At 55.3% G+C, this 21,402-nt stretch overlaps 10 protein-coding genes across 10 annotated transcripts; 6 read left to right on the top strand and 4 right to left on the bottom strand.

Annotated features, from left to right (window-relative positions):
- Positions 1–69: 69 nt before the first annotated feature.
- Positions 70–1,214, top strand: CPAR01_08399 (uncharacterized protein; the record flags this gene model as incomplete). Its single annotated transcript, XM_060492667.1, has 2 exons — positions 70–117; positions 969–1,214. 2 exons carry the CDS (start codon positions 70–72, stop codon positions 1,212–1,214), a joined length of 294 nt encoding a protein of 97 aa, XP_060349037.1.
- Positions 1,215–1,936: 722 nt separating this feature from the next.
- CPAR01_08398 (GTP-binding protein TrmE) lies at positions 1,937–3,808 on the bottom strand (the record flags this gene model as incomplete). The annotated part of the gene is made up of 2 exons (XM_060492666.1): positions 1,937–3,457; positions 3,512–3,808. 2 exons carry the CDS (start codon positions 3,806–3,808, stop codon positions 1,937–1,939), a joined length of 1,818 nt encoding a protein of 605 aa, XP_060349036.1.
- Positions 3,809–4,216: 408 nt separating this feature from the next.
- Positions 4,217–5,232, top strand: CPAR01_08397 (uncharacterized protein; the record flags this gene model as incomplete). Its single annotated transcript, XM_060492665.1, has 2 exons — positions 4,217–4,239; positions 4,299–5,232. The coding sequence occupies 2 exons, from the start codon at positions 4,217–4,219 to the stop codon at positions 5,230–5,232; spliced, it is 957 nt and encodes a 318-aa protein (XP_060349035.1).
- An 861-nt stretch (positions 5,233–6,093) lies between these two features.
- On the top strand, positions 6,094–6,987 carry CPAR01_08396 (uncharacterized protein; the record flags this gene model as incomplete). Its single annotated transcript, XM_060492664.1, has 1 exon — positions 6,094–6,987. One exon carries the CDS (start codon positions 6,094–6,096, stop codon positions 6,985–6,987), a length of 894 nt encoding a protein of 297 aa, XP_060349034.1.
- A 1,041-nt stretch (positions 6,988–8,028) lies between these two features.
- CPAR01_08395 (GTPase-activating protein GYP7) lies at positions 8,029–10,688 on the top strand (the record flags this gene model as incomplete). The annotated part of the gene is made up of 4 exons (XM_060492663.1): positions 8,029–8,199; positions 8,243–9,650; positions 9,703–10,284; positions 10,336–10,688. The coding sequence occupies 4 exons, from the start codon at positions 8,029–8,031 to the stop codon at positions 10,686–10,688; spliced, it is 2,514 nt and encodes an 837-aa protein (XP_060349033.1).
- A 1,325-nt stretch (positions 10,689–12,013) lies between these two features.
- Positions 12,014–12,764, top strand: CPAR01_08394 (uncharacterized protein; the record flags this gene model as incomplete). Its single annotated transcript, XM_060492662.1, has 2 exons — positions 12,014–12,299; positions 12,481–12,764. 2 exons carry the CDS (start codon positions 12,014–12,016, stop codon positions 12,762–12,764), a joined length of 570 nt encoding a protein of 189 aa, XP_060349032.1.
- A 466-nt stretch (positions 12,765–13,230) lies between these two features.
- Positions 13,231–13,974, bottom strand: CPAR01_08393 (uncharacterized protein; the record flags this gene model as incomplete). Its single annotated transcript, XM_060492661.1, has 1 exon — positions 13,231–13,974. One exon carries the CDS (start codon positions 13,972–13,974, stop codon positions 13,231–13,233), a length of 744 nt encoding a protein of 247 aa, XP_060349031.1.
- A 105-nt stretch (positions 13,975–14,079) lies between these two features.
- On the bottom strand, positions 14,080–15,585 carry CPAR01_08392 (uncharacterized protein; the record flags this gene model as incomplete). Its single annotated transcript, XM_060492660.1, has 1 exon — positions 14,080–15,585. One exon carries the CDS (start codon positions 15,583–15,585, stop codon positions 14,080–14,082), a length of 1,506 nt encoding a protein of 501 aa, XP_060349030.1.
- Positions 15,586–16,354: 769 nt separating this feature from the next.
- On the top strand, positions 16,355–17,230 carry CPAR01_08391 (RWD repeat domain-containing protein; the record flags this gene model as incomplete). Its single annotated transcript, XM_060492659.1, has 1 exon — positions 16,355–17,230. One exon carries the CDS (start codon positions 16,355–16,357, stop codon positions 17,228–17,230), a length of 876 nt encoding a protein of 291 aa, XP_060349029.1.
- A 528-nt stretch (positions 17,231–17,758) lies between these two features.
- Positions 17,759–19,252, bottom strand: CPAR01_08390 (uncharacterized protein; the record flags this gene model as incomplete). The annotated part of the gene is made up of 2 exons (XM_060492658.1): positions 17,759–18,928; positions 19,229–19,252. The coding sequence occupies 2 exons, from the start codon at positions 19,250–19,252 to the stop codon at positions 17,759–17,761; spliced, it is 1,194 nt and encodes a 397-aa protein (XP_060349028.1).
- Between the last annotated feature and the right edge of the window lie 2,150 nt (positions 19,253–21,402).

The raw sequence follows: 21,402 nt of genomic DNA, 5'->3' as shown, positions 1-21,402 counted from the left end.
CGCAATCCAGGCCTGCGGCAGTCCAGCGCATGGCGTTCCCCCCTCGCCTCGCACATTGCATCTCACATCATGACGAGGAACCTTGCGAAACCCACCATCACGTCGCCCGGGTTTCTGGTCTGCCGTATGCCGAGTGGTCTGCAGACCGATGACAGTGACACACACGCAGACACTACACGCATACCACATGCGCGCGCGGCGAGCAGTGATGGATGTCATCTTTACTTCGTTCATGTTGCCCAGGGAAGAGGAAAGGTGTTACGATACTTCCTCGTACCTTAGTAAAAAGAAGGCTAAGACTTGTCCTTCAGGGGTCCTTTTTTTTTTTTATTTTTTTTTAACTATTACCCGCCCCCGGTCGTATTCTTCTTTGGTTGCCTTGGGTACATGTCATCGCCCTCCACATGTCCCAAATTTGGAAAGCAAAAGGGCTGCCTAGAGAGAGCGAGACAGAGAAGCCGTGGGGGCCGTGCCGAAACTAGCATCGCAGGTATCTCAATCTCCCACACAAGCCCAACGCCCCAACCCCAAGCCGTTGCGATACCCGTTTACCGGGCGTCCGCGCCTCCTCGCACGGAGGCTGAGATGCCAAGTCGAGGTACCAATGGCTGGGTTTCTCTTCTGCTGCCCCCCCTTGACCTGAGGTAAATCGTAAAGGTACGTAGGGCTGGGATCTCACTCCGTACCTGTCTAAGGTACCTCACCCCTACACGATGAGCCTCATCAACGCCCAGCCCCGTCTCTCGATATGAGAGAGAATATGGATGCCTTGAGGCCTATATAAACTCCTTGATATATCCCCATCTGAGGCAGGAATATAATCCATCATCACACTCACAATCCGGCATCACAAGCTTAGACACAGCTCTCATACAATCTCAAAACAATCTCACGTCTCCTCTCTTATACACACTAACACCAACCACTTACACCATCAACAACCCATCTACCTCGCCTTCCACCAAAAGCTCAACTTCCTCCAACACACACACACAAAACCCACAAATTCAACCACAATGGCCGCCTTCACTCTTCTGTTCACTCCCGCCACCGCCGTCTACGGACGCTCAGGCTACAACAAGGACGGCGACGACGAGGAGAAGGACAGCCGCGGCCGCTCCGGATACAACAAGGACGGCGATGACGACGACGAGGACCAGAACAAGGGCCGCTCCGGCTACAACAAGGATGGCGACGACGAGGAGGACAAATAAGCGTCTCACCACTCCTTCGCGCACATCTTCTTCTCCTGGGTTCCTTGATCCCCTGAGGACTCTCGGTTACCGGCTTTGCATCCTTCAATCTTTTTGCTGCGGCTGCCTTCCCAAGCTTCAATGTCTTATATAAGACGAGGGGCTCCGCCGCATCAGACTTGCGAGCTCGAAATTTCCTATCCTATCAGCATTAGACCGGCGTTTTCATCACTTGCATCCGTCCGCCCACCTCGCCCTTCCCTTCCCTTGCGCGAGCATGAAAGGTTTGGGCTTCAAAGGGTGCTGGCGGCGGCGATCCTTCTTCTTCTTCTTTTCTTATCTCATGCATTGGGCCGGAGTTTGGGGTAGATGGTAGCATCGCGACGGATCACACTCCTTCCGCCTCCCCCCCCCCCCTCCTTCTCTCTTCTTCTTTCATTGGAATTTGGGACTGCATAGCAAGCATGGCGTACTTCTTCTCGAAGAGGAATGGTTTCCTTTGTCGCATTGGCTCGGCGTTGACGGGTTTGATTCGTATCTCTCTTCTTCTCTTCTTCTTCACTCCTCCATTTCTCCTATTTCTCCTTTGTCTACGACAGATTAGATTTAGATATATGAGGACTTAACCGTCCGGGATTCGATAGTAGTCTAATCTCTATTTTCCTACACAAAACCTGAAAACGTCAAGACGTGTCAGTGAAACGTGCCAAAAACAGAACCATGGGAGATAAAATAGTCAAGACTTACTTTTCAAAAATCACCCCGAGAACCTCTTCTACATCCCCGGCCTCGACGCGCCCCGTAATCTTGGCAAGACTATCTGCCGCATAACGCAGGTGTTCCGCCGCCAGGACGATATCAGGCTCCTCGCCGTCTCCTGTTCCTCCTTCCTCTTCTTCGGAGTGCGCGACGGCCATGAATTCGTCCAGGAACCCGCGACACTGCTCGAGCAGCTGCGCCTGCCTGGCCGTCACGCCCAGCAGGTCTTGCTGGTCCACGGGGAGGGCCGTCATACCGGCGAACGACTCGACCAGGCGATCGATGAGCCCGTGGATCGCGCCCGGGTCTTTCTGACCGGCGCTGCCACTGGCGGAGGGAGACTTGGCTTGTGCTTCAGCCTCGCGGCAGGAGATCGCAATGATCTCCACTGTGCGGAGATTTGGTATCCGAGAGGCTGTTTCGTTTCTGAAGCCCTCAAGGAGGCTGGAGAAGGTGGCGGCGTCGACGGCGTCGCGCTTATTGACCACGATTAAGCAGGCCTGCGCTTCGGACGCCAGTTGTAGCGTCTCCGCGTCGTAGTTGATGCGGAAGCCGCCCTGGGGGCCAGGGCTGGGCTCGACGGCCGCTAAGACGATGATGATGTCGGATTCCGAGGCCTTTTGCTTCGCGCGCCGGATACCCTCCTCTTCGACCAGCCCCAACGCAGGTTCAGAGGAATTGACAACACCACCGCCGCCGGCAGCAAGCCTCGTCCTGATGCCAGCCGTATCGGCGAACGAGCAGAGATACCCCCGAATATCGAGACTGACCTCGACAACATCCCGCGTCGTGCCAGCCTCCATCGAGACAATGGATGCCTCCCTGCCAACAACGAGATTCATCAGCGAGCTCTTGCCGACGTTGGGAGGACCAAGCAGCGCGATGCGGATGCCGTTTCGGAGGAGCTCACTTCGCTGGCCTGCGCGCTCGTGGATACCGATACGGTGCCGCATGTCAGCGACGAGCGCGCTGACGTTGCTCATCAGCTCCGTGGGGGACTCGTCAAAGTGCTGGTCCTCAGAGAAGTCGATGAGGGCCTCGATTTCGCCCCTGGCCAAGAGAAGCTGCTCGCGCCAGGCTTCGTAGGTCCGGCCTAGGCTGCCCGAGCTGCCGCGCACGGCAGCCCGGCGCTGTTGCTCCGTGTCAGCGGAGAGAGTGTCGCCCAGGGACTCCACCTGTGCGAGGTCGAGTCTGTCGTTGAGGAATGCTCGTTTGGTGAACTCGCCTGGTTCGGCGTAGCGAACGATCCTGCTGCTGCTACTTTCGGAGGCGGAGGCGCATCGCGGGATCGCGGCGAGGACTGCCTTGACTGTCGCTGTGCCGCCGTGGACGTGTAATTCTAGTACGTCTTCTCCGGTTACTGTCTGAGGTCCAGGGAAGTACAGCACCAAGGCGTTTGAATCCAAGATTGTTGCCTCCTCGCCGGCTTGGCCGTCTACGAGAGTTCTCACTGATGCATATCGAGGTTTTGGCGATGCCTTGTTCGGGCATAGGCCTTTGTAGACCTAAGATTGAGTTTTAGTGCCGAGTTCTCATTCAATTGCTGGAAATGCTCTCACATCTATACATCCAGGACCAGAAATGCGTATTACGGCGATGCCAGCCCGGCCTTGTGCTGTTGACAAGGCATAGATGGTGTCTTCCTTGAAGATGACCTCTGACGTCGATGTGATGAATCGTGACTGAGCACTCGTGTTTTGTGGTAAATTTCGTTGGTAGAAAAGGCCTAAAGCAGTTGATGGTAACGCCAGGGGCCGAACTCTCAATGAGCTGTAACCTCGATCACTAAGACATCTTCGAGTGCATAAGGGGAGGTTTCGGCCGAGGCTCCTCGTCGATCGAATGAGAGCATGCATGGACTAGTAAAACAGTGGATCGAAAGAAATCAATGAAGCTATTATGTGCAGGACGACTACATCCGCATTGCGATCAAAAATACATGAGTGTAATATTTTATGAGATGATGGGAACGAACTGTTCACTGAACGATTGAGCAGATCAGGTTGACGAAGTTCCGATTTGGGAGCTATTGCAATTCAAGAAGTTCGATTGGTCGGCCGGGCCGCTTTGCCCCCGAGCTTATCGCGATAAGGCTCGAACCCCTGCAACTTGCCCGTTGGATGGAATTTTTTTTTGTAGCGTCGAGAGCGAGGAAAACCAACCTAGAAGCGCCCCGCCGCCTCGGTTTTCTTCCAGCACTCGACGAACGGCAAGGCCTTTTGACAACTCTCAACCTCGTCCATTTTCCGCCAAAAACCGTCACAATGGCGTCCGACGAGATTATCTGGTGAGTCTGTATTTAACAGAATTAATTGCAGGCCTCAATCCTAATCCACCCCGCCCTAGGCAAATCATCAACCAGCAGTTCTGCAGTTTCAAACTTTCCACAGAGAAGAAGCAGACGTTTTGCAGAAACGAGAACAATGTCACAGGTCTCTGCAACAGACAATCATGCCCGCTGGCAAATTCCCGTTATGCCACCGTTCGACGCGCTCCGAACAAGGACACGCTGTACCTTTACATGAAGACGATCGAACGTGCGCACATGCCCTCGAAGCTATGGGAGCGCATCAAGCTGCCCAACAACTACGCCAAGGCCCTGGAGATGCTCGATGACAAGCTCATCTACTGGCCCAAGTTCCTCATCCACAAGTGCAAACAGCGTCTCACCCGTCTCACACAAGTCAACATTCGCATGCGCAAGATCGCCGCCGAGGAGGAGCGCATGGGCGAGAAGCTGGTACCGAAGATGGCGCCCAAGATCCGGCGCCGCGAGGAGGCCAGAGAGCGCAAGGCCGAGGCCGCCGCCAAGTTGGAGCGTACCATTGAGCGCGAGCTTGTCGAGAGATTACGTTCCGGCGCCTACGGCGACCAACCCCTCAACGTCAGCGAGTCGATCTGGAGGAAAGTCCTCAACTCCATGGAGAAGGAGGGCGCTGGCAAGCGTGATAAGGACATGGACCCCGGTATGGAGTCGGAGCAGGAGGGCGAGGAAGAGGATGAGTCCGAGGACGACTTGGAGAAGGAGGTCGAGTACGTCTCCGATATTGAGGAGAGTGAAGAGGAGCTCGAGGACATCGAGGACTGGCTCCAGAGCGACGATGACGCCGAGGATGATGACGAGGAGGAGGAGGATGACGACTCTGAAGACAGCGACGAGGAGGCGGCTCGCAAGGCTGGCGACAAGCGCAAGCGCGGCCGGGCGGTCAAGATGAACCAGAAGAGGCTGAAGCAGAAGCAGGAGGAGCGCCCCAAGATTGCGGAGGAATTGACCTGGTGAGAGAGGCTCGCGTGGAATTCCAATGGCGTCTGGCGCGGATACCTTTACGGCTGATTACGGGACGGAAAATCAAAAACTGGGGGCATTGTGCATACCACCGTGTGTTGTGATATACATTATATCAAATGGCTGTTTAATATTCCTGCACTGTGGTTCTTTGCGTGCATGGCATATCGTGCTTGTCCTCTGTCTCATATCTTTTTTCACGTTTGCCTTATTCATACTCCAGTTCTCTTACTTTAATTATGTTCACTATAGACCGTTTGAAATAAAAAGTCGTGCAAATAGGCGACTGCCTGGTAGGCTGCGTGTGTGTGCCAATATCTGGTACTAAATCTCCTGTACGTAAGGTTGGAGACTGAGGTAGGAGGTGACTTGCATGCGGCCTGGAGCAGTGATCCATGCTTCACCGAGACTTACTCGAGCCGGGGGGCGTTCGGTGAAGACAAAGCACCTCAATTAGTGCAAGTTCCTTTAGAACAATGCGGGTAGGCCCAGGCCCCACCACCCTGCATCATTCCGTCGGGCGACAAGTGTCGGACCCGTCAACCCAGGTCGCTTCCCATTCCCAATCATTCAAGACCGGCTTATTTGAAACGGACCACTTCAAGCAACCCTCCAAAATTAAAACAGCACAACGAAACCACCCGCCGGCATTTAGTATCCCAACTTCTCCTTTTTCTCACTACTCAACTACTTCGATAGCGAGCGAGCGATTTCACAGACACAAGCCCCGACGAGTAGCTTTCGTGCCCCGGAGCAGAGCTCTTTACCCCAACCCGTCCGAAAACAGTCGAAAACAGCGCCTTTTGCCTCTCTGCCTTTGCCCCGCAGGATCCTCGCGGCAAGGAACAAGGCACGATGTCATCTTGGTACTCGAGGATCCTCACCAACACCACCTCTCAGATCTCGAACCTGCAGAGTCGCTTGTTGCAGAGCGAAAACGACGGCGACACTGAAGACGACACCCACGTGTGCAGAGTCCTTAGAGGCTACTACACCGAGAAAGGCCGTCCGTTCCCAGGCTGGTTGCCGCCCGACCCAAAGGCACCACCCCCAGCAGCGCCCGTCTACGCCCAACCAGCCCAGCAAGTCGGCGCACGATACGGAGGTCTGCAGCAGCAACAGCAAGCTGGTCCTACGACGGGCTTGAGCTCTCTGTGGGACAATAATGGCGGCGCGCAGCAGAGGCAGGACACGATGAGCCTGCGGCAAGGTCGCGGAGCTCCCCCACCGATGCGAGGCGCCGAGCAGCAGCCCGCGCGACTGAGCCCCTTTGCCCGAGCCGGAGACAATGGACGCGAAGAGGTGCAGGCACGACCTCTGCCCAGTCAGCGAGCGGGCAGTTATCAGCAAAGTGCGGCATATGGAAGAGACACGACGAACACACCGCCGGGCAGCTCAGCGGGCGGCTCAGCACAGGATCGGCTTAAGCAGCGACTATGGGGAGGGGCGAGAACAACCAGTCCGGCATCTGGAGGTCAAGGACCATTCCAACCACCGACGGGCAGAGGCGGGAGCGGTGACTACGAAGACCGATTTGCTCCCGGCGGCATGTACGATGGGAATGGAGGCGGCGGCGGTGGTGGTGGAGGAGGCGGAGGTAGGCCATTTGTGGCATCCAACTCTCCGTGGTCGAACAACGATCCTGGCTATGGTGGAGGCAGCGGCGGCGGCGGTGGCAGTGGTGGGCGAACAGGACTGCCTGCTGGCCCAAGACGTCAAGGTCTCCCAAGCGGTCCTCGTATGAGGTAAAGTGGATGGGATCAAGGGGTGCGCGGAACGCGAGCGAGAATACGCCTTGAGGATGATAGGTCCTTGTTCGGGGGTTCTTCATTATGATGCGGGCGTTCGCAGTCAAGATGCTTGGCGGGCCGGAGTCAAGTTGTCGACAGTCGGCTTAGTGTGAGGATCTGCGGACCGTATGTAAACGGTGGACATCGCAGACCCTCGAGGCAAGGCAGATTGCGGTTGTTGCTTGGAGACATGTATCCGGAAAGGTGCGAGAGCAGAGCTGAGGCACATACATACACACAATACACACACTACTAATCATGCATTTGGACTGAAGTCGCTGGCCTTGATGTATTGTTCGATCTGCTGGGCTTCATCAAAAAGTTGCAGGTATGTCGCCAGCTTCCGTCGTCATGGAATACGCCTCGATGCGCGAAATAGTGAGCTCGAGTGAGTCACGATGTTTACACCTAGAAACTCATTAACACGGAACGGCGAGTCCGCGATGAAGCTTTGTCTCGCGAGGCCGAATCTAGCGACGATGGAGCGAGTTGCTTGCGCGTGCAATACGTAGCCTCGGAAGGACCAACCGGAGGTGCGAATGACGACGCATGCATGCTGCAGATGACATGGTTCACCTTGATGCGCGGGTAGCTGTACCGCCACACTACGCTGAAAGGCTGCCTAAATCGCGGTACAGATACAGTGGGAACTACCCCTCCGAGACATGGATGCAAGCTTTCACAGCGGGGTGATTCAGTGACGGAAGTGGGTGGCCACGCCCCTCAGAGGGCGCGGCGACGACTACGCAGCACCTTGCCTGGGCTATTCGCCCCCAACGTCCCATATCATTAGCCACAGTTCGCTCACATGCCACTTTCCCCGGATCATCCTTTTTGTTTCTCGCTCTTGTCACTTTATTTTTCTACCGGAAACTCTAACAGTAGAGCCACTGTCGCAATAGCTCTATTTCCTGAATAGCTTCACCCGAGACGACAGCAGGCCTTCGGAGCCGAAGCCACCCGTACATCCCAGCTTACATCATCGGCGGCGCACTGCACGATGACCTCAGACTCAGATCCCCCGCCGGCCACCAACGCTCCACCACCGACGCGACCTCGTTCGCCCTCGGGGAGCTTCTATGCCCTGAGCGACGATGAGGAAGGGGACTACAACACAATCACGCATACAGAAACAGGACGGGGCGTCAAGCTTCTATTCTCTAAGAGCAAGGTATGTCATAGAAACCACTCTCGCCACCCCACACCTTACAAAGACCGGAACTAACGGGAATGTTGCAACGGCGCAGGTCTATGTTCACCCCACGCCATCTGCGAAAGATAATATTCCAGGCTACATAGCCTTACTCCAGCAGAAAGGAGGCTCAAGCGAACGACCGACCTCCTCCTCGTCTCGAGACTCTCGCAATCCACCTCCCTCCAACCTGCTCCTAGCATGGCTCCCCGAAACATCTCTCGGCGAATCCGAGAGTATTTACGTCAAGGTCGACCTCAGTGAAGGGGATTCGCCGCCTAAGCAGTCGTACCTGGTACCCCCTCCGCCGACGGTCACATCCCACAGAGGCTCTGTAGGCACATATGCTTTCGCCATTCCAGTCAGCGCAATATACTCGCTTCTCGTGAGACCACCGAGTCTGGGTTGGTGGTTCGGCTCTCTAATCATCAACTCGAGGGCTGGTGACAGTTTTCCCGCGCTGTTCTTCCACGACAGCGAATGTCAGAGCACCATCCTTAAGAGGAAGAGGCGGACGAGGGATAGCTTCGACCCATTCGGTGACCGGGGTGAGATGTTCTGGGGCGGCGATGAGGTCCTGCGATGGTTGCGGCGCTACGTTCCGATCGAGAGATCCGGCGCCGAGCCCAACATTTACTTGGTGGAGCCCTCGAAGGAGGATAGCGAGGCTTTCAGTGGCAAGCTCACGTCCAGTACGGCTCAGGCCGGCCAAAATGATGGTTCGGGGACTCGAGCCGGCGGCGCTGGCCCCAGTGGTGACGCGCAGATGGACCCCTTTGTAAAATTTGTCAAAGAAACTGGATGGAACATCATGGAGAAGTTCAGCAAGGTCACCACTTTCACCAGACGGGCTGCTCAAGACGTCATACAGAACCCGAATGTTCCCCCACAAGTCAAGAGGCTTCTTCGCAACCCAGAGGTTCAGACTCTTCAAGATGAGTTTGACAGCGCGAGGATATACCTGGCGCGCTGGGCAATGGGAATTGCCGAACAAAGTGAGCGAGATCGGAGCCAGAGGATATGGACTGCTAAGGAGGTCTTGGAGCTCGAGGATACCGATGTTGGAGAGTTTGAGCTGCTAGACGGCAGTAGCACCATGTCGTTGGAGGATAGAAGAAAGACGGTGACGCTGAAAGAATGGAACACGTTCTTTGATCCACGAACTGGAAGGCTTTCTGTCACTGTTGACGAAGTCAAAGAACGGGTGTTTCACGGAGGACTGGACCCTGACGATGGTGTGAGGAAAGAGGCATGGCTCTTCATTCTCGGGGTTCACGACTGGTATAGTACTGCCGAGGAGCGAAAAGCCCATCTCGCGTCCCTACGAGACGAATATGTTAAGTTGAAGGGCGCATGGTGGGAGAGATTAGTAGACTTGGGAGGCGAGGGCGAACAGGGCGAGTGGTGGCGTGAGCAACGCGGTCGAATCGGTAAGTCTCTATGTTGTTCCTTCGCATCTAGCCGCGACTAATATCATGGCAGAAAAGGATGTCCACCGGACAGATCGTAATGTGCCCATCTTCGCCGGAGAAGACATTCCGCACCCCGATCCCGACTCCCCCTTTTCCGAGGTCGGCACCAATGTCCATCTTGAGCAGATGAAGGACATGCTCCTGACGTACAACGAGTACAATAAGGACCTCGGCTACGTGCAGGGCATGTCTGATCTTCTCGCTCCTATCTACGCTGTGATGCAGGACGATGCCATCGCCTTTTGGGGCTTCCAGCACTTCATGGACCGCATGGAGCGCAATTTCCTACGAGATCAGTCTGGCATGCGGTCTCAGCTACTGACTCTTGATCATCTCGTTCAGTTCATGGACCCCAAGCTTTACGCTCACCTCCAGTCTGCTGATAGCACAAACTTTTTCTTCTTCTTCCGCATGTTGCTCGTCTGGTATAAACGGGAGTTCGAGTGGATGGACGTATTGCGTCTTTGGGAGACTCTGTGGACGGACTATTTGAGCAGCAGCTTCCACCTATTTGTGGCCTTGGCCATTTTGGAGAAGCACCGCGACGTCATCATGACCCACCTGCAGCATTTTGATGAGGTGCTTAAATACGGTATGTGGTCATATGAAATTCCTGTCAATTCGTCATACTAATCTGGTACAGTCAACGAGCTTTCCAACACAATGGATCTTGACTCAACTCTAATTCGCGCGGAGGCGCTGTTCCGTCGGTTCCACCGCCTGGTTGAGGCCGTCGATAAGAAGGGCAATTTCCCGGGACCGAGAATCCGCGACCCGGGGTCTCCTTCAAAGTCGGCATCTACCGACAAAACTCCACAGGAGAGTCAAAGCAGTGCAGGTCCGGCATCGCCACGCAAGGACAAGAGCAAGGCAACTGAAGAGCCCGAGGTCAAGAAGATTATCACTCCCGAGTTAAGAGAGCTACTTAGCCGGAAGGTCGTGATCTTGCCGCGGAAAGAAGTAGCGAAGAAGGGTGACGGGCCCGGAAGGTCATGAAGAACACACAAAGTCACACGAGGACACGACGGAAAAATCATGGGTTGGAAATGGGGCAGGTATGACATTTTGGGCGTCTGGGCGTTGTGCCCAGACTAAATAGCGATCGGAGGCGAGAACACTTACGCTGCAAACGTGTACGATACGTCCTTCTTTCCCCTAATACACAAATTATTGTTGGCGGCACCTATGAGAACAAGATGACGGTGACCTATGCCCAGTTCTAGATTTCCCGGAAGAAAAAAGAGGTGTGGTCAGAGGCCCCACGTGTGACGCCGATGAGGGTCCCGGAAGCCCGGATCCAACGATAGTTGAGGATGCCTTCTCCGGCTCAGCCCCTCCGAAGGGGTTCAGGGGCAGCGCAGCCGCAGCGCAGCCTACACCCTGAGACAGTTGCCCGCCATCGTTTTAGGCGGGCAGGCAGGCAGAAGAGAGACAGAAAAGGTTGTGGCATTGTTGGGTTGGGCTCTGCCACGTTCTCGCAGTCTGATCTAAGTCGAACTTAGGCCGTGTTGGGTGCATCGTTAGCTTCAATCCCGCAGGGTACGCGGTCAGCTTTTGGTGTTTTGGTTTTGGAGCTAGCATCGTTGTCCCCCCCCCCCCCTTCACACCACTTTTCAATCCCTTTCTTTTACTCTCCGAACCTGTGACCTCACCAGTTCCGTCTTGGCCTTCACGTCATGCGTTGGGTGAAAGAGTTCCGCTAGTGGTGGTCATCCGGGCAGGGGAGACGGCCAAGGTAAGCTTTGGGGGTGAGAAGCCATCAACAGAAAGTAACGGTACTGCCTCAGTCTAATGTAAGTTCAAGGAAAGAATGATTCTGGAATCGCTTGGAAGGGGGAGGGTGTAAGTAAGAGCAAGGTGGTCAGTCATTGGAGACCTCCCTGTCTATTGTTATTTGGTGTGTGTATCTTGGGCTTGCCCCCTTTGACTCTCACCTAAGGTAAGGTAAGGTAGTATAGAAGCCTGGGGTTACCACCCCCTTTTTGCCCATTGCATTACTTTTCGAGACATCACAAGGACAACTCACTCAACATATCAGCACTTGTTTGTTGGCGGCGTCACGTTCGGAACTCAGCCGTCGGCACTCAGCTCCCCTCGGACATTTCAGCCCTCAGCTTGCGACTACAACTACAACTACACCTCCTCACGCCCCCTCCTTACGGTATTCCCTCGCCAACGTTCTCAAACGACACGAAGTGACCGAGCTCAAGCATAAACAAACCACCAAATCCGCTTCGATCAAGATAAAGGGAGGGGAAAGGGGGACTCGAGAAACAAAGAAAGAAAGGGAAAATAAGGCAACAAGTCACCCTCTCGCAATTATGCCCTCGCATCACGGAGGTCACGGAGGTCACGGCGGTGGCGGTCCGGCTGTCGCCGAGGTAGTCAAGGATCGCTCCTCCGTCGTCGTCAACGAGGTCTCCCGCGGACCCGTCAACAAAGAGATCATTGTCGCGAACAGAGAACGAGACGTGGCTGTCGTGCCGGCGGGCGCGCAGGTCATCAACGAGGTCACCACCACCGAGGTGTTCCCCGGTCGTCCGGGGTACGGGTACGGATATGGGCCTGGACCGGCGGGGTATCAACTCTGCACGCAATGTCGGCGCTGTGAGTAACACTTGTCTCTTATGGTTTTCTGGCATGTCTCATCTACGAGCGTCATCATTCTCTCGCTCTTTGAATCTTGATGATCCGGGGGGTATGCCCCTTTTCTCCCGACATACTCCCCTTTCCCGATGACCTTACCCACCTAGACCTCTGAGACTAACGTCCTGATTTAACATCATAGACTGGCACAACTCCTTCACAGAGACAGTCTGCTACCGCTGCCGCTCGTCCTACGGCTACCGAGACCGCTTCGACGACAGGTTCAGCTACCGATCGGGGTACAGCGGCTCGAGCTACGGCAGCTATGGGTCGGAGCGGTGCGCCTACTGTGAGCGGTTGCGGTTCGAAGGGCCAGGGTACCGCCACGACGGCGTGAGCATCTGCCGGGACCGGTACGGCCGGCCTGCACTATGTAGACCGAGGAGGGTCCTGGTTGAGAAGACTGTGAAGAAGTATTACTACTAAAGAGGGGGAAGAGGAAGGGAGGAACTTGGTCATTCTGGATGGATGCTTTCTCTTTCGAGTCCTGGGTTTTGAGGTTATCCCTTATTCGTCCATCCGAATTCATTTCGGCATGGCGGTTGACGGGGAGACTTTGGGGTTACTTGAGCGTCAATTGTCTTCCTGTCTTATTTCTTTTCTTGCTTGCACAGTTTCTCACTATGCTTTACGTCTTGGGGGTAGGATTGGGATATGGGTATTGTTCGAAGTTCTTCTCCCAACTATTCTTGGCTTTTTGGCAAACAGATGTCACTCCCGAATGAGGGGTGAAAGTTCCATAGACTCTTCATTTTCTCAAACGCAAGTTTGTCTTGTGCGTCATGTACGGGAGCCAGCTCTTGTCATAATAACTCAATGTCAACTCACGAAGATTGTCTCGGATCTCTTGTCAGCATTGCACGAACTCTTCAAGCAACGACCCACTCCCTACCTATCCGAGAGTGATCTCCTTCCACGCCTTTCCCGGGTGAAAAGAAGCCACGTCGAAGGCCCGCTGATAAACCTTCGCCAGCCCAGCCCTTTCAGCAACACTACGATCCTTGTTCCAGGTGATGACGAACGCGTAGTACAGATGCCACTCGGACACCTCGCGGTCCTCGGGCACATAGTAGTTCCAGCTATCCAGCTCCTCCATTGAAAAGTCCCGGGCGTCCGAGATGGCTGCGAGCTCGACGACGTCGCCCACGCGGGCGAACCATGTATCTTCGAGGATCACGGTGCCGCACCAGTCGCCGTGGGCATCGAGTAGGCCGAAGCGGTGGAGGCCTGCCTCGAGCTTGGAGGCAAAGGACGGGCTGCTGCGGCTTGTTCTAGAGAGCTGGAAGAAGGCAGTGTAGGTCCAGAAGTAGAGGTAATCTTCTCGCAAAATGATTGCGGTGGGCATGGTTGGTTTGGGTGCATGTGCGATCTCTTCTGGGTGCTCTGCATCGCTCTGGCTAATCTGACGACCGAAAGGGATGTCTTCTGCAGAGGCTTTGGCGTATCCGTGCCATCGATTTGGATTATGGTGGATTTCACCCGATGACCACACGACTTCGAAAGTTGACTTTTTGCTGGCCTTGCCAGTTGTCAGTGGACGGTTCCCCGTGGGGTCATCTCGTGTCATCTTATACCATACAACCCAAGTGTGCGACTTCAACCACTCGTAAAGATTCAACAAAATACCAGAGACCATGGACAGCCGCCACGTCGACGCACCATGCCAGCCGCTCCACGACCAGCTGGGATATCGCGATCGACCACCCAAGTCTTCGAGCCTGAGGCCGTAAATCTTCTTCTCTCACAAGAGCGCAAAGTCGAAATAGGAGTCTGGCATCCCGTAAAAGAGGTTGGCGCGGAGCGGGGGAGAAAGGATGGCCGCCATGCCCTCAAAGGCCGGTAACCGATCGCTCTGTAACGTCATGAGCCTGCCGCTGAAGAGCTCGACGCACTCCAAGTACAGCCTGACCGGGTTCTTCTCAAACGATTTCAGAGGAGACCGTATCATTTCCAAGGTCCACGACGGGGTGAGCACCTCGGAAAAGACCTCTTCGGACCACGTCGCGTGGCGGCACTGAAAGAAGACGCGATTCTCGACAAAGATCATAGACCGCTTGGAGAGCATCCGTTCCTGGAACGTCCAGGCCCTGCTATTCCACATTGTGTTCTCGACGAGCCCCTCGACCGTCTTGGTGGTCACCAGGTCGATGCCGTTGCACCGGACTTTCGGCTGCCGGGCCTCGCGGGGCGTAGATGGGGATCCTGGGATTCCATGGTGAGAGCCGCTGCCGGCGGCGGCGCAGATTGTGAGGATCGAGTGTCCGTATACGCGGTCCATCATCGGGACGACGCGGAACTTCTCCTCCGTGTCGTCTTGAAGGATGCAGAGAGCGTCGACCCAGAAATACTTTACACCCAACGCTTTGACTAGCATCATGGCATCGCGGACGGTATTTGGTAGACCTGGCGTGTTGGGACCGAGGGATCCCTTTGAAGAGTACCCGGACACATTCTCCTTCGTCAGAATGAGAGGTTGGGTCCCACCCCATACGTAGCTCAGAGTCGCGTATTCAGTCACTTGAACACCGCCACGGGTGCTGGTGACGATTTTCTCCTCGTCCAAGTCGATGAACTTGAGGTTCTCGAGTAGCGAGAAGACTTCATCCGGCGGGGAGGGCTGACAGCCGCTGCCATGGTGTGTCCTACATATGTCGAGCCAGCGCCGGAGAAGACTTACGTCGGCCTGTTGAGGAGAAATTCGCCGGGCCAGGAAGGTCTTGTCCCACGTCGTGTGAGGTTCCGTGGCCAGCAGCATGATGTAGGCCTCGGTGAAGATTTCGTCCGGGCTAAAGACCTTCAAGCGGCGAGTCGGCGGCGCATGCGTCATGTCTCTCGGCCCTACAGAAGGTTCCAAGAAACGGCCGTCGAGCTGCCACTCGACGGAGCAGCGGACGCGGCCGTTATCCCTCGTGAGGCCATCGTAGCCGATTGCCTGGCGGACGTTGGGGCGGCTCCATTCGAAACGATCTGCGCCTTCTTCGTTCGTCGCGTGCGTTGCGTTGAAGAGAAGCCAGCACAAGGGACATTCGTCTCTTCTCCGGTAGATCTCGTCGAGATAGCCAAGCTCCCGCGGCTGTAGCCCGACGGGGTCGATTGGACGGGCGAGGAAGCCAGGGAGGGAGCTGGCCTTGGGCTGGCCTGAGAGGAACTTCTCAGCTGAGAGGTTGAGTTGGCTACACGTCGGGCATAAGTTGTCTAGGGGAGGGAGGCGGTCTACGTGCCCTTTGGGTGCGCCTATGGCTGGCATGTTTGCTGACTAGGGAATCAGTCGTCTGCAAAACAGTCGTCTACGTTGGTGGAAGTCTGGTCCCGTCCATGGATTCGCTAATACAACACACTGAATTCAAGTCCAGCATGAGAAGACGCTTTCTGTCCAGAAGCCATTTAGATGTCACTGTGTAGTTCAAGTCAAGGTGCGAGGCCAATGTTGAGACATGAAGAGACGCCATCTTGCCCATCTTACCTAGGCAGCTAGCTTGCAGAGCTGCAATCTAAATTGCCTGTGATAGGCTGGCACCGGCATCAAGTTCCGCTTGCGCCAGCCGCCCCGTCTGTACCGTGTGTCCCTGGTCAGCGCTTGCCACGACGATACCACATTCAGCTGCAGCTGTGAGATTGTGAGGTTCATCCAGTGTGAGTGAGCACTGAGGTCAACGTGAGTGGAGTATTTGCGGAGCTTGGGCCTTCGACGTCGGACGGCCCCACATCATGAGATGATTGGAGGTGGGGAGCATTGGATGACTTCAATGTAACTTTCTCTCAATTTCATCTTCAACCTCAACATTGACGATCATACGCAGACTTCCTTTATATATATATGAAAACCTTTCAAAAGTCGTATGCTTATATGATGAGAAAACCGAAATAAGACGGCACTCATCTCACGAGAGTAGCAACCACATCAAACACCACACTTCAAACCCCCCTCTCATCAACCAACAACCTCACATAACCGTTATCATATCCCCCATCAAGAGGTACGCCACACACCTCATACCACACACACACACACAACAATGTCAGACGATCTCAAAGACGAGATAGAAGCCCTCAACTCAATCTACGGAGACGACACCCTCCGCCACACACCACCAGACAACTATGTTCTCACGCTTCCCGGCGGCCCGGGTGCCTCCTCGCTCACCCTCCGCTTCGCCGACTCGTACCCGGACGTGCCGCCAGAGATCCTCGGCACCCACAGCGCCGGCGAGAACGCGCCCCGCGGCGCCGGCGCCCGCGACCTGCTGCTCTTCCGCGAGGCCGTCGCCGCCGTCTACCAGCCGGGCGCTGTCTGTCTCTTTGACGCCGTGGAGGAGTTCTCCCGACGCGTGGAGGAAGTTTCAGAAGCTGAACCGTCAGGACCACCCACCAACCCACACTCTCCACCGGCGTCGGCATTGACGACACGGCTTGATGAAGAGCACGGGAACCAGAACCAAGAAGCTGACTCTCTGCCTTCCTACATGCTAGAGGAACCCCCTTGGATCGTCTCCGACCCCTTCGTCGAACTCAAATCCGTCTTCCTCGCGCGCGCCGCGCCCGTAACATCCCCCGAGCAGGCCGCAGGTTATGTCCAGCACCTCATCGCCACGGACAAAAAGGTGCGCAGCGCAAGTCACAACATGACGGCGTGGCGCATCCGCGGGCCCAACGGCACGAGCTTCCAAGACTGCGACGACGACGGCGAGACGGCGGCGGGCGGGCGGCTGCTGCACCTGATGCAGCTCATGGACTTGTGGGACGTCATGGTCGTCGTGACGAGGTGGTACGGCGGGCAGAAGCTGGGGCCGAGGCGGTTCGCGCTGATTAATAGCACGGCGAGGGATGCGTTTGTCAAGGCTGGGTGGGCGGAGGAGGCGGGGCAGGGGAAGAAGAAGGGGCATGGCAAGTGAGGGACTCTGGATATGAAGGATCGCCTATCATGTCACTTCTAGCATTGATGTAGGCGGGGAAACCGAGGTCGGTCATAGACCGAATGGCGGAAGGACGTCACCGGAGAGCTTCATGAGCTGCCCGCGTCAAGATATGCATTGTAGATGTCACAGAGGGGATACCAAGGAAGTGGAGAACAAATCGCTTCGAGTTGAGTTTTGGGACCGACATTGGTCCCGTTCTCTCGCAAGACAAGACATACAAAAATTGGTATCGAACAACAGAGAGCCGCCCTCCGTAAAACGCCAATATGCCAAACCGAATTCGCGCGCGCGAAAATTTTCACAAAAACGACAGATTGCCAACCCGCCTATACCAGTTCCATGCTAGTACAATCGTTCCCTTCATGTAACTTCGTTAGATCTCGAAATGTGTGGAAAACTCGTAGTGGTCCCTCTGATTCTTTCCTTTAAAAGGATTCCCCATCTGGCAGATATCTCCGCAATGCAGTTGTTTCCTCCTCCTGTATTGCACAATCAAATGTCAAATCAGGCCTTGAAGAGCTTGGGCTTGAGGATCTCGAGCGCGAGTATCGACTGCTCGCAATCGAGAATGACGGCCCCGGCCCGGGCGGTGGAGAGGTACGACAGCCCCGCGCTGTCTCCCGTGCGCATATCCTGCACCAGGGTCCCCGCCACGCCGCATACGATGCCCGTAGCCTCGAACGGCAGGCTCTCGAGGTCCAAGAAGATGGGCGTCAGGTTCGTCTTGGTGTCGCCGACGAGGGAGTCGCCAAAGAGGCCGAGCAGCGACTTGTCGAGCAGCAAGGAAGGCGGGTCCTCCTGGGCGAGGGTGATGGAGAGAAAGCGCGGGCGCGCAGCCAGGGCGGAGATCATAGCCGTATAGAGCTTCGCGTCGATGTTGTCGAGCCAGGTTTGTCGGTGGCTGTTGCCGGTCACCTGGCGGCTGAGCGAGGGCCGCTGGGTGTGGGAGAGCTCGCCGCCGAGCTGGGAGGTTTCGCGGCCGGAGCACTGAACCAGGAGGAGGTTGTCCTCGACGTAGGGGGCGACGCTGCGCTTCTTGAGCAGGTCAAAGGTGCGGACCTGCAGCTCGGCTATGGTGGAGGGTGGCGGGGTCAGCGGCGGGGCCCCGGCGCCGTTGCTGCCGTTGGTCTGGCTCGGTCCGCGGGAGTGTATCGAGGCGGCGGGGCTGACAAAGTTGGAGTCGTTGTCGGCGAGTTCGAAGCCGCGGGCGAGAAGGGCCTTTACAACCGTCTGCCTATCCTTGCTGGGGACGAGGATGAAGTCGGAGTAATAGGTGGTGATGAAGAAGATGGGAATCCCGGCGAGAGCGAGGGGAGAAGTCAGTTCCATGACACGACCGGCAGCATCCATGCCGGCGCTGATGACGGAGAGCACGAGGTAAGTGTCTTTGGATATTGATACGGATTTGGCCAAGTCTTTTGGGAGATCCTGGATGGCCGGCTCAAAAACGTTCTTGGCCCAGGAGCTGTGGCAGACGATGGAGCACTCCATGGGGGTGACGCTAATGTTGAGGAAGCCATGTTGGCTCTCGGCGTTGAGCCCTTCTAATTCATGTTCCGGCTCTCCTTTTGACGCCTTGAGGGTCTGGGTCTGCGGGAGAAGGACGCGGAGAATGGGCTGCAGGAGTACCGAGTACAGGTCGAGGGGGATGTGAATAAGGGTGTAGTGGCCATCCTGCAGGGAGCGTAAATGCGGTGTTAGTTGAGAAGCACGATAGAGTCACAGAGGTCTGCAAGGACCAAGACATTTTGTGTGTGTGTGTCATTATCTGGTTTAGCTCCGAGAGCAATGTGCAACTCGGGGCGGCGGCGAAGGTGACGGGACACAGCGTTGCAGTGGGACGAAGTAAAGAGCCCCGCATTTTGGTGACTCTTTAGAGATTCATTCCCGTGTTGCGGTCGTGTGTGGGTGTCGTGTGCGCAGTATGAAGATGGAGGGGGGCAATGAGTGACACAGGATGTTGGGGAAACTTACGAGAAACGAGACCTGGGCATTCATTGTGACGCGAAAACTTCTGATGGCAGTTGGAGAGCCAGAAGAATGCTTTCCCGTGCGCCACAGTTCTCTTGACGAGAAAAAGGGAAAGACAAGAGGAAGAAATAGCAGGCTCGATGCGCCGGTGCACAGATGGTTTGTTGAAAGTTTGCGCGCGCACCGGGGATGATATCGGAGGGGGACGGGGGCGACTAAAGGTGTTCCTGCAGCCGGCTTCGGTTTGATCTTTTCATACGGAGTGTACGCTGCTCGGGGGTTCGGGTGTCGTTGGGAGTTTCCTTGGTCACAACCGGCGGGGTCCGATGTCTGTCTTTTTTTTTTTCTTTTTCTTTCTTTTGGGCCCTCTTGAAAAGTCCAAGAGTGGTTGGAAAAGTTTAAGCTTTCGGTAGTCGTGGGCTGACAGGGGAGTCGTCTCTTGTTATCTCTCTTTCTCTGATGTTGTAATTCCCCTTGCGTCTGATTTACGGATGGGTTTGCGGGGAAACAGATGCCTTGGTGGTGTTAAGAAAAGGAAGAGGACTGGGAGGCTTTACCAAGGCAAGGTAGAGGAAATGTGTAAGCCGGGGAAATGAGCAAAGGGAGAGAGAATCCCCAAAAGTGAAAACTAGGAAAAAGGGAAGGGGGATGGGCAAAGGTTAAAAGGAAGTGCACGAGAGGAGACGTTGGAAGGGGAAAAGAGGAATTAGGTTCGTATGGGAGGACCCTGAAGACGAGCTACTGTCCAAGGTGGGCAGGGTAAGGCAAGGCAACAGAAGCTGGGCACTACTCCGTACTCACTTTTGATTTTGGGGGTTGCCTACCTACTTACTTTTGGCACCTACTTCTCACCTCAGGCTGGGCATGATACATTTACAGCCCAAATGAGGTGAGGGGAGGGGTGGGAGGGGTGTTCAAGAGAAGGAAGAGAAAGCACATGGGCCTTGGTACGTAGGAGTGCGGCGTGGTGCTGCAGCAGAAGCAGCAGCAGCAGCGTACTTTCTGCGGCGGCGGCGGCCGTCCCAAAAAGCGCACTAGAGCACGATCTGTGCGTCTACATGCCGACGAGCACGGTACCTAGTCTACACAGCAAGATAAGCTGTAAGGAATTGTACTTCACGCAGTATGTGGGAGGAAGGGGGGGCTGAGACGAGACGGGACGGAGCCAGATGGGCACTGAGCGTGAGCATGGAAAGGAAAAAAAAATAATGGGTTTTGCGGCTTTGCCTGCTCACTGCCCGTAGTTCATTTTTCTTGCCGCGATATTCCGGGCCACTGGAGGAGGGCCTGGAGGGGGTTGCAGATAAGGTGAGGTCCGTAATGTCACAGTAGCGTTGAAACTTGAAAGCCTATGCTTTTTGGAGCCAGGGCCCCAGGGGGGTGAGTGACGACGATTCGGTGATTTTGCGCCGAGATGGCGGATGGCATTTCGTGATTTAATTTCCTCATTTCTTGTTGGTTTGACGAAACATCATTTGTTATGGCTATCACCGGTTCTAGGTTCGGGGATCGACCGCGTTCCCGTGAATCCATTGAAGGATCATGACCCTCTGTGGAGACTGTCGAGTGGAATATTCCGTCAAAGGTTGTGTCGTTTCCGTCCAGTCGCAGTTTTTTTGCTGCCGTGCTCTCTTCTGGTTCGACGACATCCTCTATATCTCACTTATATCGTCACTTCTCAAAGACGGCCAGACTCGGTCAGTACACCGGCAAAAGCCGAGTCTTGACCTGACGACGCTGACTTCGAATGAGGGCTATACCCGTAGATTCGAATGTGATACATGAAAGAACCCATCGTCTATCTTGTACCACATTACGTGCTATGCGTGGGATAACTCGTGAGAGGCTTAGCTCGTGCGTGGCTATATGCGGACAATGGCATGTCTTGGAATGTATTGTCTCGAACTATGACGAGGACGGTGTGATTTCACTCGCAATTGTGTTGAACCCAAAACCCACGCGGCTACCTACCCATCATCGCCGAGAGCTACTGGGTATTGTTCCGTTGGTTCTGCAGGTCAGAGGGAAAAGGGTGTGGGCGGAGATGGGCAGCATGACATGGCGGGGTTGAGCAGGGGTTCAAGGAAGTACAAGGTTTTGAAAGACCCATGATTGCATCTTTGGGAAGTGGGCATCTGCACTACGGCCAGCCTGTCTCTCCTCAACGCCGCCGCCGC

Source organism: Colletotrichum paranaense (assembly GCF_030867605.1).
Source record: "Colletotrichum paranaense strain IMI 384185 chromosome Unknown Scaffold_6.1, whole genome shotgun sequence".
Lineage (NCBI taxonomy): Eukaryota > Fungi > Ascomycota > Sordariomycetes > Glomerellales > Glomerellaceae > Colletotrichum > Colletotrichum paranaense.
The sequence above is the reverse complement of the archived record's forward strand: the minus strand, read 5'-3'. Positions and strand labels throughout refer to the sequence as shown.